This window comes from Rhinolophus sinicus, linkage group LG03 (genome assembly GCF_036562045.2).
Source record: "Rhinolophus sinicus isolate RSC01 linkage group LG03, ASM3656204v1, whole genome shotgun sequence".
NCBI classification, from domain to species: Eukaryota; Metazoa; Chordata; class Mammalia; order Chiroptera; family Rhinolophidae; genus Rhinolophus; species Rhinolophus sinicus.
Window position 1 is genome coordinate 140,526,649 of NC_133753.1, and position 15,163 is coordinate 140,541,811.

The window sequence follows — 15,163 nt, forward strand, 5'->3', positions numbered from 1 at the left end:
ATTACCATCTTCAATGACTTTATTTGCCCATTGCAACCCAAACTTTAAGTGAGGTTTCTACTCTAGATATAGTAGAATGCTGCTTTAAAGTAGACCTATTCATGTTTTCCATTTTGAATCTTTTTAAAAATTTTTATAAGCTCCTTTAAACAAAAAATAATTCACATATGATCAACATAGCACTGAACTAATAATGGCCCGCCCACCCATCTTGAATTATCTGTGGAAGTATTACAATTTTACATGATCTTTGTTCCTGAGAAAGCCATGTTATAAAATGACACAAGACTATAAATATTCCCCCTCAAGATAGGAAAGCAGAATACAATAATTTTGTGAGGAAAACAGGTTTGTTTCTCAAAACAGTGTTTTCAATCACTGTACAAGCTAGATTTTAGAGGGCAATACCAAATTTAAATTGTATGATCGTTGCTATCTGCTAAGAGAATGAATACATACAGTAGTAAATTTTGGTTGGTGTTTAAACAATTTTTATAGGAAATTGTTTACAAACGAAAAAACTAAGGCACAAAAACCTTAACCAAGCTCAATATCAAGGTTGAGTTTAACAGTAAAGGCAGAAATAGAATCTGGGGTTCTGGTTCTTTGGATAGAGGGTAATGAGTGATATCTTCCCAAAAGGGAAAAATAAATTTATTTCTTTTAATAAATAATTTTTTGAAATATATAATATGAATTCCCTTCAAAAATCTTTGGCATTTGTGAGTTTTTAGAGGCTAAGGTTTTTAGGTAATCCCCAACTCCTAAATATAAAGAGTCAGAGAAGCTAGTTTTTAATTAAAACAGAAAAGATTCATCTTAATTTCAAAATGACCTGAGTTTAATTCTGCACTGTTACATAAATCAGCTGGATAGCTATGAGTCTTTGAAATACTGTGTTTCCCCGAAAATAAGACCTAGCCGGACAAGCAGCTCTAATGCGTCTTTTGGAGCAAAAATTAATATATGACCCGGTCTTAGATTATATATAAGATCTGAAGACTGGGTCTTACATTAATTTTTGCTCCAAAAGACGCATTACATATACTTGTCCGGCTAGGTCTTATTTTTGGGGAAACACGGTATAATAGAGGCCATTACACCTTACAGATTTCACATATGTATTCTGCAGTGAGATTTACATAACTAGAACTTACTCCACCTTTTGTAAAGTACAAATTTAAATCAGATATCTCAGTCTAATTTTTCATAAGCCCAACGATTTGAAGATACCAAACTTACTATGGTGGAATGATGATTAACTCATATATTGGATGGTATGAAGTTATCCCCAAATTCAAGTCTTTTTAATATGCATCTCAGGTTTTTGCACTGGCTGAGTTGCTAGCTGTGAAATTTACATAGATCTAATTGGCATCTTTCCCTGTGTGTGTTTTCAATCACAAAACTTCTAATCTCATATGTGCTTGTAAGAGCTCAGGTAGGTTTATGTAGTCATAATGTAGTAGCACAGAACATACCATGTAAAAGTTAAAAAGTAAAATTATTTTCAAGTTTCTTTGTTTTTAAAGTGCTGTATGTGCAGTATTAAATTAGCTTTCAGATTACAGAAATCCATTATGATGACCAGTGATAGTTTTTTACAAAAGATCAGCAATTAAACAATAATGTGTCCAAGGATGAATACATAGATTAAAAGATGCAAAAACCCTTTAGGCACATTCTAATCTAAATAATACCAAAAAACCCACAAAATTTGCTTGAATACTTAAGAGAGATAACAGGTACTGAGAAAGAATGTCAGAATGTCAGAGACTAATTGGTAAGATAACTGGTATGTAAACTCAAAGTGGTTCTGAATATTTTGGTAACAAATGTTTGTCCAACAAAACAGGAACAAAAATAAAATACTTACTCATTCCTTATCAGAAATAGGAAAGAAGTCTGTCCAAATGTTCCAAAGCTGTATCATAAAAACAGTTTTTGAGAAATGTCATAGCTAGTAAGTTGCTTCATCCATGTTATCGTCACTGTCTGCACCAAAATCATCTCCATCCTCAAAGTATGAATTAATGTAGTCATTTTCCTAAGTGAAATGAATGATACAACCCTCAGTAAACATCAAAATGAATGAGTAGTAACATGATTATTAAGGAACAACGTAGGTTGTCTCTTTAAGTTTATAACTACCAAACTTAGGTAATAAAATACACCAGGTTTAAAAGAAGTCTGTTATGTCATATGCTTAGAAAACACATTAGCTTTCACTCACATCTATCTACATATACTGCTTTTTTCCCCAAGAGTACCACTTCCTCCTATTCTTAGTCACCAACTACCGTGTTTCCCTGAAAATAAGACCAGGTCTTATATTAAGGTTTGCTCCAAAAGACGCATTAGGGCTTATATTCAGGGGATGTCATCCTGAAAAATCATGCTAGGGCTTATTTTCCGGTTAGGTCTTATTTTCAGGGAAACATGGTAGCTAAGAGAACACAAAGGGATGCCTATTACCCATGATACATCTAATTCATTACATCTTAGTGGGATGATACATGGTTTAGCTAAACTACTGAATACTTACTCCAAATAAATGAACAGACACTCGAGAAACAAAGCCGATTTACATTAACATTAGACTACACCAGAACTAAGGTTTTCAGTCACAATGCACAATGAGCATAAGCAAAGGGATGTTTGCTTCTTATAAAAAAAAAGGCCTCAAGATACCAAATCAAACCTAGAGTATGCTATATCCCATCCAAAGCCTCTCAATTTCCTTTAGGTTGAGGGGTTAAACCCCCGGGAATATTCTAATTCTTATGGTAAAGTAAGACTATTATCCATATAAGTGTGCTTTCTATCAAAAATTCAAATATTGAATCAATTCAGATATTGATTAAAATAAATTTAAGAGCATTATTAACTAACTGGAGTGTATGGGCTGCATTTAGATTCTGATTAGAACAAAATTTTTTTGAAACAATTGAAAAAATTTGATTACTGGCTTAATATTTGATTATATTAAGGAATATATTCCATTGTGCTAAGTGTAGTAATGATATTGTCATGTTGTTAAAGAGTCCTCATTTTTGAGTACGTACTCAAATAGTTATGGATGAAATGACACAATGCTTAGGCTTTGCTTTACAATAATCCAAGGAAGTTGGGGGAAAGGAGTGGATTGGGTGGATGAATGAGTGATTAAAAGATTGGCTATGGATTGATCATTGTTAAAGCCAGGTGATTAGTCTATGGGTGTTTAATAGTCATTAGGTTTTTGTACATGGTTGAATTAGCCACAATAAAAAGTTAACCTCCACATCTCTACTGTCTACAGCAGGAATTATGATAGAGTAACAAATAGAGGCTATTTCCAAAAGAAAGTCTCCTGGATATCAGCTTATTTAATACATGGTGGAATTATATATATAAATTTATATAAACAACACAAGAAAGGTAACATATTATTCAGATAACTATTTCATTACTTTGTCTTCCCTAAACAGTAAGTTTCTGTATCCGGCTAAGACCCTCACCATTTCCAGGAAATTGGCCTGGCTTCTCTGGTACCAAGAAATCCAACAATGTCTGGACACCAGCTGAAGCCTGAGGCCAATGTACACGGGAGGCATGGCATGGTTGAGAGTTCAGTTGAGGCCACTGTGTAAATGAGATCTTGGCAAGGACACTTGTGTGGAAAGATAAGCAAGCCATTTGGTACACAAAAGTGGAAATGAGTAAGGAAGGGATGCTCTACTGTTCCAAACTGAGCATATGCCACTTGTGTTTTGGACACGAGCACCTCCAAGTATGTTCAGTGATTCACATTAGGTAATTTTATCATGTTAGTAACGTTGATACAGGTATAAAGTGGGAACTTGCTCAAACTGATGGCTGAAATGGTTCTTGGGTTTCATTTGAGCCCTTGCCTTTTTCTTTAATTACAATATTCAAACGATTGAATAAAAAAGAAAAATGTCTGTATTTCCTCCACATTACATATAGGTGTTACACAGATAATCTGCTCCATTTTATTCTTCAATACAAAATGCTTATGAAATCCTCAGTACATCAGGTAAGGTAATTAGCATGAATTTTTCATTAATTAATTAATTGCTAAAAAGAGCAAAGAGGGCAACTTTAATAGAAAGGCTTTAACAGAGCTCTTGTTTCCATCCCTCATCCGGCCTCCCACTCAGAACATATATGTCTATTAAAGTGGATTGTTGTTTGTTTCCTGATGTTTGCTGTTCTTGTTAGGGGAGATCTTAATTTCAACACATCTCAAATCAAGCAGATTATAAAGAACATTCCAAAAGCCAATATTGTCTAGAATACTGGCCAATACACACTCGAAGCTAATAGCATGCCACCATCCCCAAGGCCAATCGTGACAACCAAAAATGGCTCCAGACATTACCAAATATCCTTTGGAGGGCAAAATCACCAATTGAGAATCATTGGTTTACAGCAACAAGCTTTCAAACATGATCCAACCCTGGTTCCTTCCAATCCAAGCAAATGACCTTTCTAAAATACAAATATGATCATACTATTCCACCACTTAAAACTCTTCAATGGCTCCCCACAGCACTTAGGATAAAGCCACATTTCTCACTCAGTTTGGTATTCAAGCAAGACCTTTCACGTGTCTCTTCAGCTTCATCTCTCCACGTACCCTACTTACACTCTCTAGTCCAGCCATATTGACTTACCTGGTCAACTGTATTCTTATGCCACATTCTCATCACCACTAAGCCTTCTCCATGTTTTTCCCTCCATCTGCAAGTCTCCTCCACTCCATTTCTCATCTTGGTCTGATTAACTCTTCAGATCTCATAAATTGTCTTCTTTGAGATATTTCCTTTGACATCCCTAAAATGGAGTTTGGTGCCCCTCTTACATGCTCCTATAGCATCCTGTACTATTACATCATAGCATTATTCACTGTATCATAACTGTCTCCATTCTCATCTGCCTCCCACTAGACCCAAGTCCTTGAGGGGAACTGTATCTTGATATTCTCCTTGCCTTGTATACTTCCAAGCATACACTTAGTATACAATCACTCCCGGGTGAATGAAAAAGAATTGAGCATTACAGTCATAGGTATTATAGGGTAACTAAAACTTTGGATAAGGATTCAATCTCTAAGGGAGATTAGAGACAAAAAGAAGACCAAGGGAAGAACTCTGAAGAATACTGATATTTAAAGACCAGAAAGAACTCAAAATAGATCACAAAAAGATACCGTAAGTAGAAGAAAAACAAGAAGTGTCACAAAAACCAAGGGAAGCAAGCATGTCTGTCTATGTATTGGCACCCAGCACAACGCCTGGAATATAGTAGATGCCTATAATAGCCTTAAATTGTTAATTTAAATAAAGGAAACATTTTAATAATGAAGTTGTGAGCAATGATGTGTTGCACAAAAGCCAAGTGAAATAAGGACTAAAATTTATCCGCTGGTGAATTTGGTGGCAATAATTTTAATAACATATAGGTAGAAATCAGATTAAAAAGAGCTAAAAAAGGGGAACAGGGAGAAGTGAGCAAATGATGACAGCTAGTGATCTCTCTAAGAGACAGTAGGAGAGTGGAGAAGAAATACGGAGAACGGATTTTACAGTGGGAGATGAACATGTTTTAATGCATAAACGGATGAGATGGGTAGAAAAAGAGGTTGAAAATTTGTAAAGGGAAATAATATGAGGATTATGGTCCCCCAAAAGGGCAGGACAGTGAGTCTCAAATAGGATGAAGGACATTTCTTCCACTGATAAAAAAGAAGAGAAGGGAAGACATTTAGTTTGAAGGCAGAGGACATGAAATTAAGGGAGTTTTCTCTTGAGGGCTCTATTTTGTAGATGAAGGTGCTATTATCCACTAAAAGTGAAAGGCTAGGTAGTCGAGGAGAGGGATTAAAAAGAAAGAAGATAACCAGAAATACTTGCTATGGAGAACTAACTTGATTAAAAAAAAAACAACAAACACCAGAAAACGTGTGAGCCAGCAAAATGGGACTTACGTTTTTTTAGTGGCATCAGTTTTTGTGATTCCTCAGAAAAGCTCAATAGGCAGATTTGGAGGGGCAAAGAGGGACTAATCAAAGGTTGACTTGGTCTAGAGTAGTGCTGGGAGAGCAACGGACGAGGGCAATGTCAAGAAAGATGCTGAAGGGTGAGCAAGGTATGGATGGGCTCCTAGGGAAGGAAATTAAGACAAGGAACCAGTAAGTAGAAATAGAGGATCAAAGGGTCTGGTTGTCTCTATCACGTCAAGTACAGGAATAAAACAAGTGAACAATCTGGAAAAGAAAACTGGAGACAAATGTGATATGTTTAATTTAAAAGGTTTAGAGTTAAAATTTATTTGGAAGAATAAACAAAGAATACTCAGGAAAATCCTGAAAAAGAAGGGCAATATGCCCTAAAATTATTAACAAATAATCAGAAGCTTCATTAGAACAGCTTAGTGATGGTTCAGAAATAGACCAACGGCTCAGAGTCCAGAAATACATCTAAGTAGATGTGGGAATCTTAACAGTTGATAAAAAAGAATTTCAAATCTGTGCAGAAAGCCAATTATTTAATAAATGGGGATGGCAGCTGGCTGGCCATTTGGAAACAGATAAAAATGGATCCCTATCCCTTTACACCAATATAAATTGCAAAAGAATCTGAAACTTAATGCAAAATAATTAAAGCACATAATAAAGGTGTCATAGTTGGAGCAGTTCAGGTGAAGAAAGATCCCGAGTGTGGTGTGAGAAGCTGAAATGGAGTGAAGACAAAGGTCACTGGAATGGAGAACAAACTCTCAGCCGAGGGTTACTGCACAAGGTGTCTATCAAGCCCCAAAGGACGTGACCAACAAAGTTACTGTGCTCAAAAATATCTTGATCGACTCCAGCTTATTTTGAAACGCACCATTTCTAAAAGTTGGAAATCCAAAATCGAAAACACTGAGTCCTGATCAGTCAGACACTTGAGGTTGGACTATAAATGTTCTGGTGTCCACATACACGTCAGGATTTGAAACACGATGTGTTGCAGGGATCCCCCTCAGACCTAGCCCTTAATTGCTGACTTAAAATTTTATGTCCATAAATCTTAATTTTTATGATCAATTTCCTTAACGTGTGGACTTCCCCTTACAAAGTTGCCTAGTTGCCTATCAAGTTACTTTTCCTTCCTGTATTCAAGGCTGTAATAATTCTATACTCTGCACTCAATGCTATAATAACTTCAATGCTATAATAATTCTCTTGATACAGAGGAATTGATGCCAGTGATAATAACATGCCCCTAGTTCCCAGTAAGTTGCTTTTTGTTTGTTTATTCATTTTCATCTATACCAAATATCTGATTCCTTATTAGATAATCCTTAAGCTTAGTAACTTCGTTACCCTTCCAAAATAGACCGTTACCTCTTCTTGCTCTTCTTCATCATATTCCTCTTCCTCTGCAGCACCATCTTCCTCATCATCATCACCTTCTTTACTTTTCTCTTTGCTTCCTTCTTTCTCTTCATTTTCCTCATCTGATTTTTCACCATCGCTTTTCTTTTCCAATTCCTGGTATAAATGAGTTTCATTAACTAATATGGAAATCACTAGACTTTGTCTTCGCTGCTCAGCCTCAAGAGAACATAGTAACCTATCACCTTATTCTAATCTTCCCTGACCAACACGTGCAGACCATCACATAAGAAATTCTGAGCTAACTCAAGAAAGGAGAAATTCACTGTCCTATCATGACACTTATTTTATTTGATTTTGCTACTTCATAATTGGGTCTCAGGTAATGCTGGGGTATCAGCTCTAATGCAGAGTGCTTTATTTTTATGATTTCTATCCTACCTCCTTCTAAAATATTGAACTGATTCAGTTTATGGAGAAGAACTTTCATTATGTTATTTTGTTTTCCTCCTAAACATAAAAGGAGAAAAGATAATGTAATGGTACTACTTCAAAATGTCTATGTTTTATTTTGTAAGTAGAATTATTTAAACAGTATCAAGTCATATTGGGGTGAATTATCCTACTTGCTGATTATCCTGTCCTTGTTTCTTTTCTTTCTCATTATTTACTTCCCATTTCCAGGAATCCTGCATGTCAATATATCAGGCAGGCTGAGAAAAAAGAAAGATTGAAACTCAAATCACAGTCAGCATTAGCACTTATTAATAATCTATGAAAGGAGGCAAAGGAGAGATGCAGAGTTAGAAAAGCTTTGATTGCCTGATAGTCCTGCTTATTTACCCTGTTAAATTCACTATGTTACCTCCTCATAACACAGATTTAACTTTAATACATCTTCACATTCCTATTATGACTATCAATAACATTTTCATTTGATAAAAAGTGACCTGTTTTCATTACTGTCACTATTTGTTCACTAAATTGTTCTATGCTTAATTTGCATAGGTGATAGAATTTCACAAGTTTTCTAGGAAGTGGGTACAGCAAAATTTTCACACATTAATATTCATAATTAAGGCATAAGAGCACTTTTGCTAAGATGTGAATATCTTTAAATAGTAATAAAAACACTAATTCATAAATCTGCAAATACTCCATCCTATTATAAGATTTTTGCTTTGTAGATTACATATAGAGATAAAACACATTTTGTATTTGGAATGACTACAACTTAGTATTACTTTATTGGTTCTTAAACATTTAATTTTAAAAATTCCTTTAATTACATTCAAATTTGAATTTAAGGAAATCAAAAGTAATAAAAAGACTTTATCAGATAAATTCAGTTTCTAATCAAAATTCAAATGCCGCTTTTCCTGTCACCACCTCACCCTACTCAGGCAGAACAAATAAGACCAAGATAATTATCTTCATACTGACCCCAAGTTGCCTTATATGAGTATTACTATATTTAAAATATAATGTATGCAATTTTTCCAACTGGTAATCCCTTTGGAAAACTACAAGTAAACAAACAGTATTTATAGATCTTTTGAAGTGTTATAAACACACATACACACACACAAATATACACAATGATATAAATGCTAATTAATATATAGATCTTTTTTATTTTCTATTTCAATCAAATCATAGTAAAAAGGTCATAAGTTTGGGTAGTTAAAAGGGAACTATACTGCTGTATTTATTCAACTCTGTGCAAGGTATAGTCTGTTATCTGAAAATTCATGCTCTTAGTTATTATTTCATAATTAGCAATGGAATTATTTCAACCAGCTATGTTAAAATATTTTTAAAATATTACAGAATTCACTCCATGCTACACAGGGACTAGGGAGTTTTCATTTCCATTATTCTCACCTCAAATACTACTAAATAAATAACCTCAAGTTTATTTCTGCCACGTAAACCTAAATCAAACGCATAAAATACCTCATCGGTTAACAAATAGCAGTTTTATAGAATTAAAAAAAATGATGTCAAAGCCACATGCACTGTCTCATTACTTCATTCCTTTTGTGTTAAGCTACTAGTTTTGGTTCACCTACTTAGTAGTCTCCATTTTATTTTCTGTAAGATGTAACTATTTACCCATACTAACTTTATATATTTGTTTTAAGAATAATGTGAATAATATAATAAGAAAATACTTTAAAAACAGTCAGTTTATGGACAAAGAGCAGTCCTTCTAGTTTAAATACTATACGGTCACCCTATTACAGAGAGAGCCTTTTGTATGTCACATAGAAACAGAAAGCTCATATATTAGTTCACTGCTATCTGGTTATTCACACATTAATTGTGAGATTTGAGTGTATGTCACTCCCTCTCCATCCACAGTTTTATAATAAAACTTGCAACTGCTTTTGCTGAATAAATGAACAATAACAGTCATCTGGAAGCTATTTTGCTCTATTTAAACTGCTAACTCATTGAGATTTCTAGATTTAAAACTCCAGTTTTAACGATGTTTATGCTGAAAAAGGTGTTTATATGTAGGGAATAAAGAAACACATTTTGTTCTGATGAGAAACCACATTCAGAGGTCCAGATCAATCTTCCTTATGGCACATGTCATCTTAGCAACTTCTTTCCAGGAAGCTTTAAGAACAGTCAGGATCTGTGATCAATCAATACAAATTGGCGAGGTCTACAAGCCTATCCATCATTCCACCAGTTAAACCTGACAGTTAACACTATTCCTTCAACAATTCTGTTGGCTTTATTTTTAGACTTGTTACGGCCAGTTCAAGTACTGGTCAAAAAACAGAATAACAAAAATATGAGTTTCTGTTACCACGTAACTGTGCCAAATTGGCCAGGCAAGTAAGAGTCTTAAAGCCTTGATTTCCTCATCTGTAAATAAGGAATAATTATACCCATCTCTCTTTGTTGTACTGAAGTCTTAAGTACAAAATGAATGTAAAAGGTTCATCAAAGAACCTGGTAAATAATAAGTTCTCAATAAGTGCTAGCTGCTATCATTATCATCATCATCACCATCAATGCAATACCTGCTACCTGCATTGACTGTAGGAATAAATTGGTATACCCTCCATGGAGAGTGATCTGTTAATATTTATCCATATTATACAATACATATAACGACTGTCCCATAAATCCACTTCTAGAAATCTTAGAGATCTACGCTACACGTGTGAAATGGCATACTTAACATGAAATCATTGCAGCATTTTTTATAATAGTGAAACACTAGATGAAATATAATGTCCAGTAGGGTATTGATCAAATTAAATTACGGTTCATTATTATAGTGCAGCCAAAAAAAAGAACGAGGCAATTCTATCTACACAGACTGACATCGAACCATTTCCAAAATATTTTAAGTGACAAAATAAAAATGCAAAAGAGTATATATGCCACTTTTGTCATTTAAACAAAAAGGAAAAAAAATCTGTATTTGCTATGCATAAAATATTTCTGGAAGCATATATAAGAAACTGGTAACGTTGGTTGTCTACAGGAAGGGAAGTAGATGGCTAGTGACCAGGATGGGAAGGCACATTTTCAATTTATTAATGTCTTGAATTTTACATCTTTTTGTGTTTAAAATATTAAAAATAAGAAGATATAAAAATGAGTTCCATAAGAGATAGTTTTCCCTCAATAGAATCTTCTGCACTTATCATGAGACAGAAAAATAAAAAGCATTAAAAAGGTCCATATACAACAATAGGAGAAAAACTTTAGAAGACATACATTTTAGGTATGTAACTCTTTCATGTTTCTTTCCTACACATAACTCCAATGCAAGGGGAAAACAGAGAGAGAGTGGAAAAGGACACAGGTGATAGAAGGTGAGGCAAGTTGACAGGTGAGTGGTAGAGAAGGACAGGATGGAACCTCCATGTCTCCCAGCCAAAAATGTTCAAACCTTTCCTGTGTGCTGTGTGCTGGGTTTGGTTCTGCCAAATCCATGTTATTAAAAAGAGAGGAGGTGGAAAGGCTGACGATGACAAAAGGAGGTATGACATATTTTCAGTTTGCTCTTATAGTAAGAAGAAAACCTTACCTCGATCTTTTTCAATACATCGGCAGTATTAGTGAATGAAGTGCCTTTGCCGGTATCTTTTGCCTTTTTGGATTTTGGGCCTGCTGAAGTAAAACCACTGTGAACACATTCTTCTATAACAGCTGTGCTATAATACAACTGTGCATTATATTTTTTTGTCTTTTAATATGCTATCAAGCAGAGTGATATGTCATACCAGGCAATCACATAATTTGCAGAGTGACTTAATTTTCTCAAAGAATAAGCAAAATAAATCAGCACATCTCATCAATTTTCAATAATGAGGAATAACTGATAATCACTTAATAGAATATTTTTAAAGGCTGCAACCAGATTATCTTTTTAGAGTACTGAAAATCTGTATTGGCAATTAATGGTTAAAAAATCTGTAATGGCCAAAATGGTTACCTCTGGTAGAATCACTACAGGACCAGTGAAAAGCTCTCACAAAGGATCACTGGCACTAGCTTCCTATTCACTGATCAGTATATTTTAACCAGGGAAATTTTACCAGGTGTGGAAAATGAAAAACAAGTGCAAAATGACTATGCATTTGCCAAAGGTTAAAAAGATGAGAAAGAAGTATATTACATGTACCGCAATATTTGAAATGAAGATTAAAATGGTTAAACTGAACACACCCAATATATGAATCTGAAAACTCAAAGCAATATAATAAATAAAATGTTTTACTGGCCTTTGGGTACTTTTTTAAGCCATATTAAAAATATGGCATTTTGAAGCTTTTCTGAAACCGTAGGGACTAGAAAATTATTTCATATAGATCCTGCCAATCAGTTACCAAAAGCATAATGATATGCTACAAAATTGTCCCATCATGATAAAAAAAAAAGTATTATAGTTCTTTCCCCATATCAAACTAAATACATAAAAATTATTTGGTAACAGACGAAAACATGGCTCAGAAAGATGAAAGATGTAATTTTATTAAAGATTAACATTTAAGCTACAGAAGACATTTTTAGATTGTGGTGGATGACCTATAACTAATGGAATTATAATTTATTGTGTTATTCCAAATTGCCCTTTGGGAAATCACTAAGCTCAGAACTCCCAAACATATATTAGTGAGGTTTTGCTCAAACAAAACTAATGGTTAGGTTTAATGATGGGTAACTTTCTCTGTCTCCCTTGAGGGCAAAGACTGTTTAATTTGAACTATAGCACATAAAATACTATACTATCATAAATTAAGAAGATCTCAATATATTTTATAATATTGATGCCAGATAACATTAGCTAAGAATGTAATTTACTCACACCATTAACTCTTTTTCTCTAAGGATCTTTTACCAAATTATTTAATTTTAAAACACATAAGTCTGTTAAATGGATATTTTAGAACACAGTCAGGTAAATAAATATATTAAAATTTACTAATCTCTTATCCAAGAAAGTAAGTTGCATATTCAAGTCCACTAGCATCCTTTGCTACTTATCATTCCGGCTTTATATAATGCCTAATCCTTATATGAATAATTGGGGGAGAAGTGTCAAATTACCAAAATTTGTTAAAAGACTATTTTAATCCCAAAACAGTAACATGAATTATTTTTCCATCTTTGGCCTAATATATGCATATATTTGAATTTTTGTTTCTTTTAACACTTTCCAGGTGGTGGTTCTTCAAAAAATAAACTTTTCAGCCTTTGACTCTTTTGGTAATGTTTATTTTCATGTAAATCAGTGGAGATGATTTTTATAAAAAGGATAGTAAAAGCTTATCTGGAACAAAATACAAAAATTATACAATAAGCAAAAAAATACATTAATGCAGAATGGAAAAAGAAAGTTTTGTTGTTTCCTTTTTAACAAATGGACATCCTGGCACACTGGAGGCTTTTACTAATGATCAATGTGTATATGAAGTTGCAGAGATGAGCAGTCGGTGGAATGTATTTGACAACATTAATTTATCCAAATCAGATACACTCTTTTCAGCTCTTTAAAGTCAGCTACAAATTGTGAAGCACTAGGACATGACCAGTACAATTCATGCACGTTCACATATTGTGAAAATAATATATTTGCCCAATGAAAGCAAAGGGTATAAAAGACAACTGATAGGGCCGGCCCGGTGGCTCAGGCGGTTAGAGCTCCGTGCTCCTAACTCCGAAGGCTGCCGGTTCGATCCCCACATGGGCCAGTGGGCTCTCAACCACAAGGTTGCCAGTTCAATTCCTCGAGTCCCGAAAGGGATGGTGGGCTCTGCCCCCTGCAACTAAGATTGAACACGGCACCTTGAGCTGAGCTGCCTCCCGGATGGCTCAGTTGGTTGGAGCCTGTCCTCTCAACCACAAGGTTGCCGGTTTGACTCCCGCAAGGGATGGTGGGCTGTGCCCCCTGCAACTAGCAACGGCAACTGGACCTGGAGCTGAGCTGTGCCCTCCACAACTAAGACTGCAAGAACAACAACTTGAAGCTGAACAGAACCCTCCACAACTAAGATTGAAAGGACAACAATTTGACCATTGTTCCCCAATAAAATCCTGTTCCCCTTCCCCAATAAAATCTTTAAAAAAAAAAAAAAAAAAGACAACTGATAAACTATCATATCTCAACATATAATATTCTGTACTCAATCAGGCTAAATATTCTTATATATACTGATGGTTTGAAATACAATGAAATATATTTCATATATATACGTATATATATGTCTAAACTTACAAATCGTTTATTCCAAATATGTGCATTTTATTGTAAGTCAACTATACCTCAATAAAGTTGTTGAAAAGAAGAGACAGTTCTTTTTTAGAAGACAGAAGCAGAAATAATACTTCCTAACTCATTCTATGAGGCCAGCATTACCCTAATACCAAAAACAGACAAATATTACAAGAAAGAAAACTAAAGACGGATCTATCTCATGAATATAGATGCAAAAATCCTCAACAAAACATTCTCAAATCCAATCCAAGAATATACAGAAAGAATTATACACCACGACCAAGTGGGATTGATCCCAGGTATGTAAGACTGGTTCAACATTCCAAAAACAATTAATATAACCCATCACATTAACAGGCTAACAAAGAAAAATTACATGATCATATCAATAGATACAGAAAAGGCATCTGACAAAATCAAACTCTTAGTAAGCAAGGATTGCAGTAAGTTTCCTCAACTTTATAAAGAATATCTACAAAAAATATATAGCTACATCATACTTAATGGTGAAAACCTCAATATCACACCTAATGGTGAAATATTTGACACTTTCCCACTAAGAACTGTAATAATGCAAGAGAGTTCCCTCTCACCACTGCTCTTCAACAGTGTACTGGAAGTACTAACTAAAGCAATAAGAAAAGGATATACTAGGTATAGCGATTGGGAAGGAAGGAATAAAACTGTTTTTGTTCACAGATCACATGATCATCTATGTAGAAAATTCTTAAAGAATCAACCAAAACCTCCTGGAACTAATAGCAATTGTAGCAGGATTACAGGCTACAAGGTTAATACACAAAAGTCAATTGCTTTCCTACATACCAACAATGAACAACTGGAATTCAAAATAAAAAAAAATCATAATACCATTTACATTAGCACCTCCCAAAATAAAATACTTAAAAGACATAAATCTGAAAAATATGTACATTATGAGGAAAATGACAAAATTATGACACATGATATCAAAGAATTAAATGAATGGAGACATTTCATGTGCGTGGATAGGAAGACTCAATATGGTCAGG

At 34.3% G+C, this 15,163-nt stretch overlaps 1 protein-coding gene across 2 annotated transcripts in view; it reads right to left on the minus strand.

Moving 5' to 3' along the window:
- Window positions 1-649: 649 nt before the first annotated feature.
- POLR3G (RNA polymerase III subunit G) overlaps window positions 650-15,163 on the minus strand; it is a 29,014-nt gene continuing 14,500 nt past the window's right edge. Inside the window, exons 5-7 of one of the 2 annotated variants that reach the window (XM_019734246.2) lie at window positions 11,442-11,521; window positions 7,394-7,540; window positions 650-2,047 (exon numbers count right to left, since the gene is read on the minus strand). In XM_019734246.2, coding sequence (XP_019589805.1) covers window positions 1,961-2,047; window positions 7,394-7,540; window positions 11,442-11,521 — 314 coding nt within the window. In that variant the 3' untranslated portion in view covers window positions 650-1,960. Of the gene's footprint in view, window positions 2,048-7,393; window positions 7,541-11,441; window positions 11,525-15,163 lie in introns of both variants that reach the window. The other variant, XM_019734243.2, reaches the window with a different exon arrangement.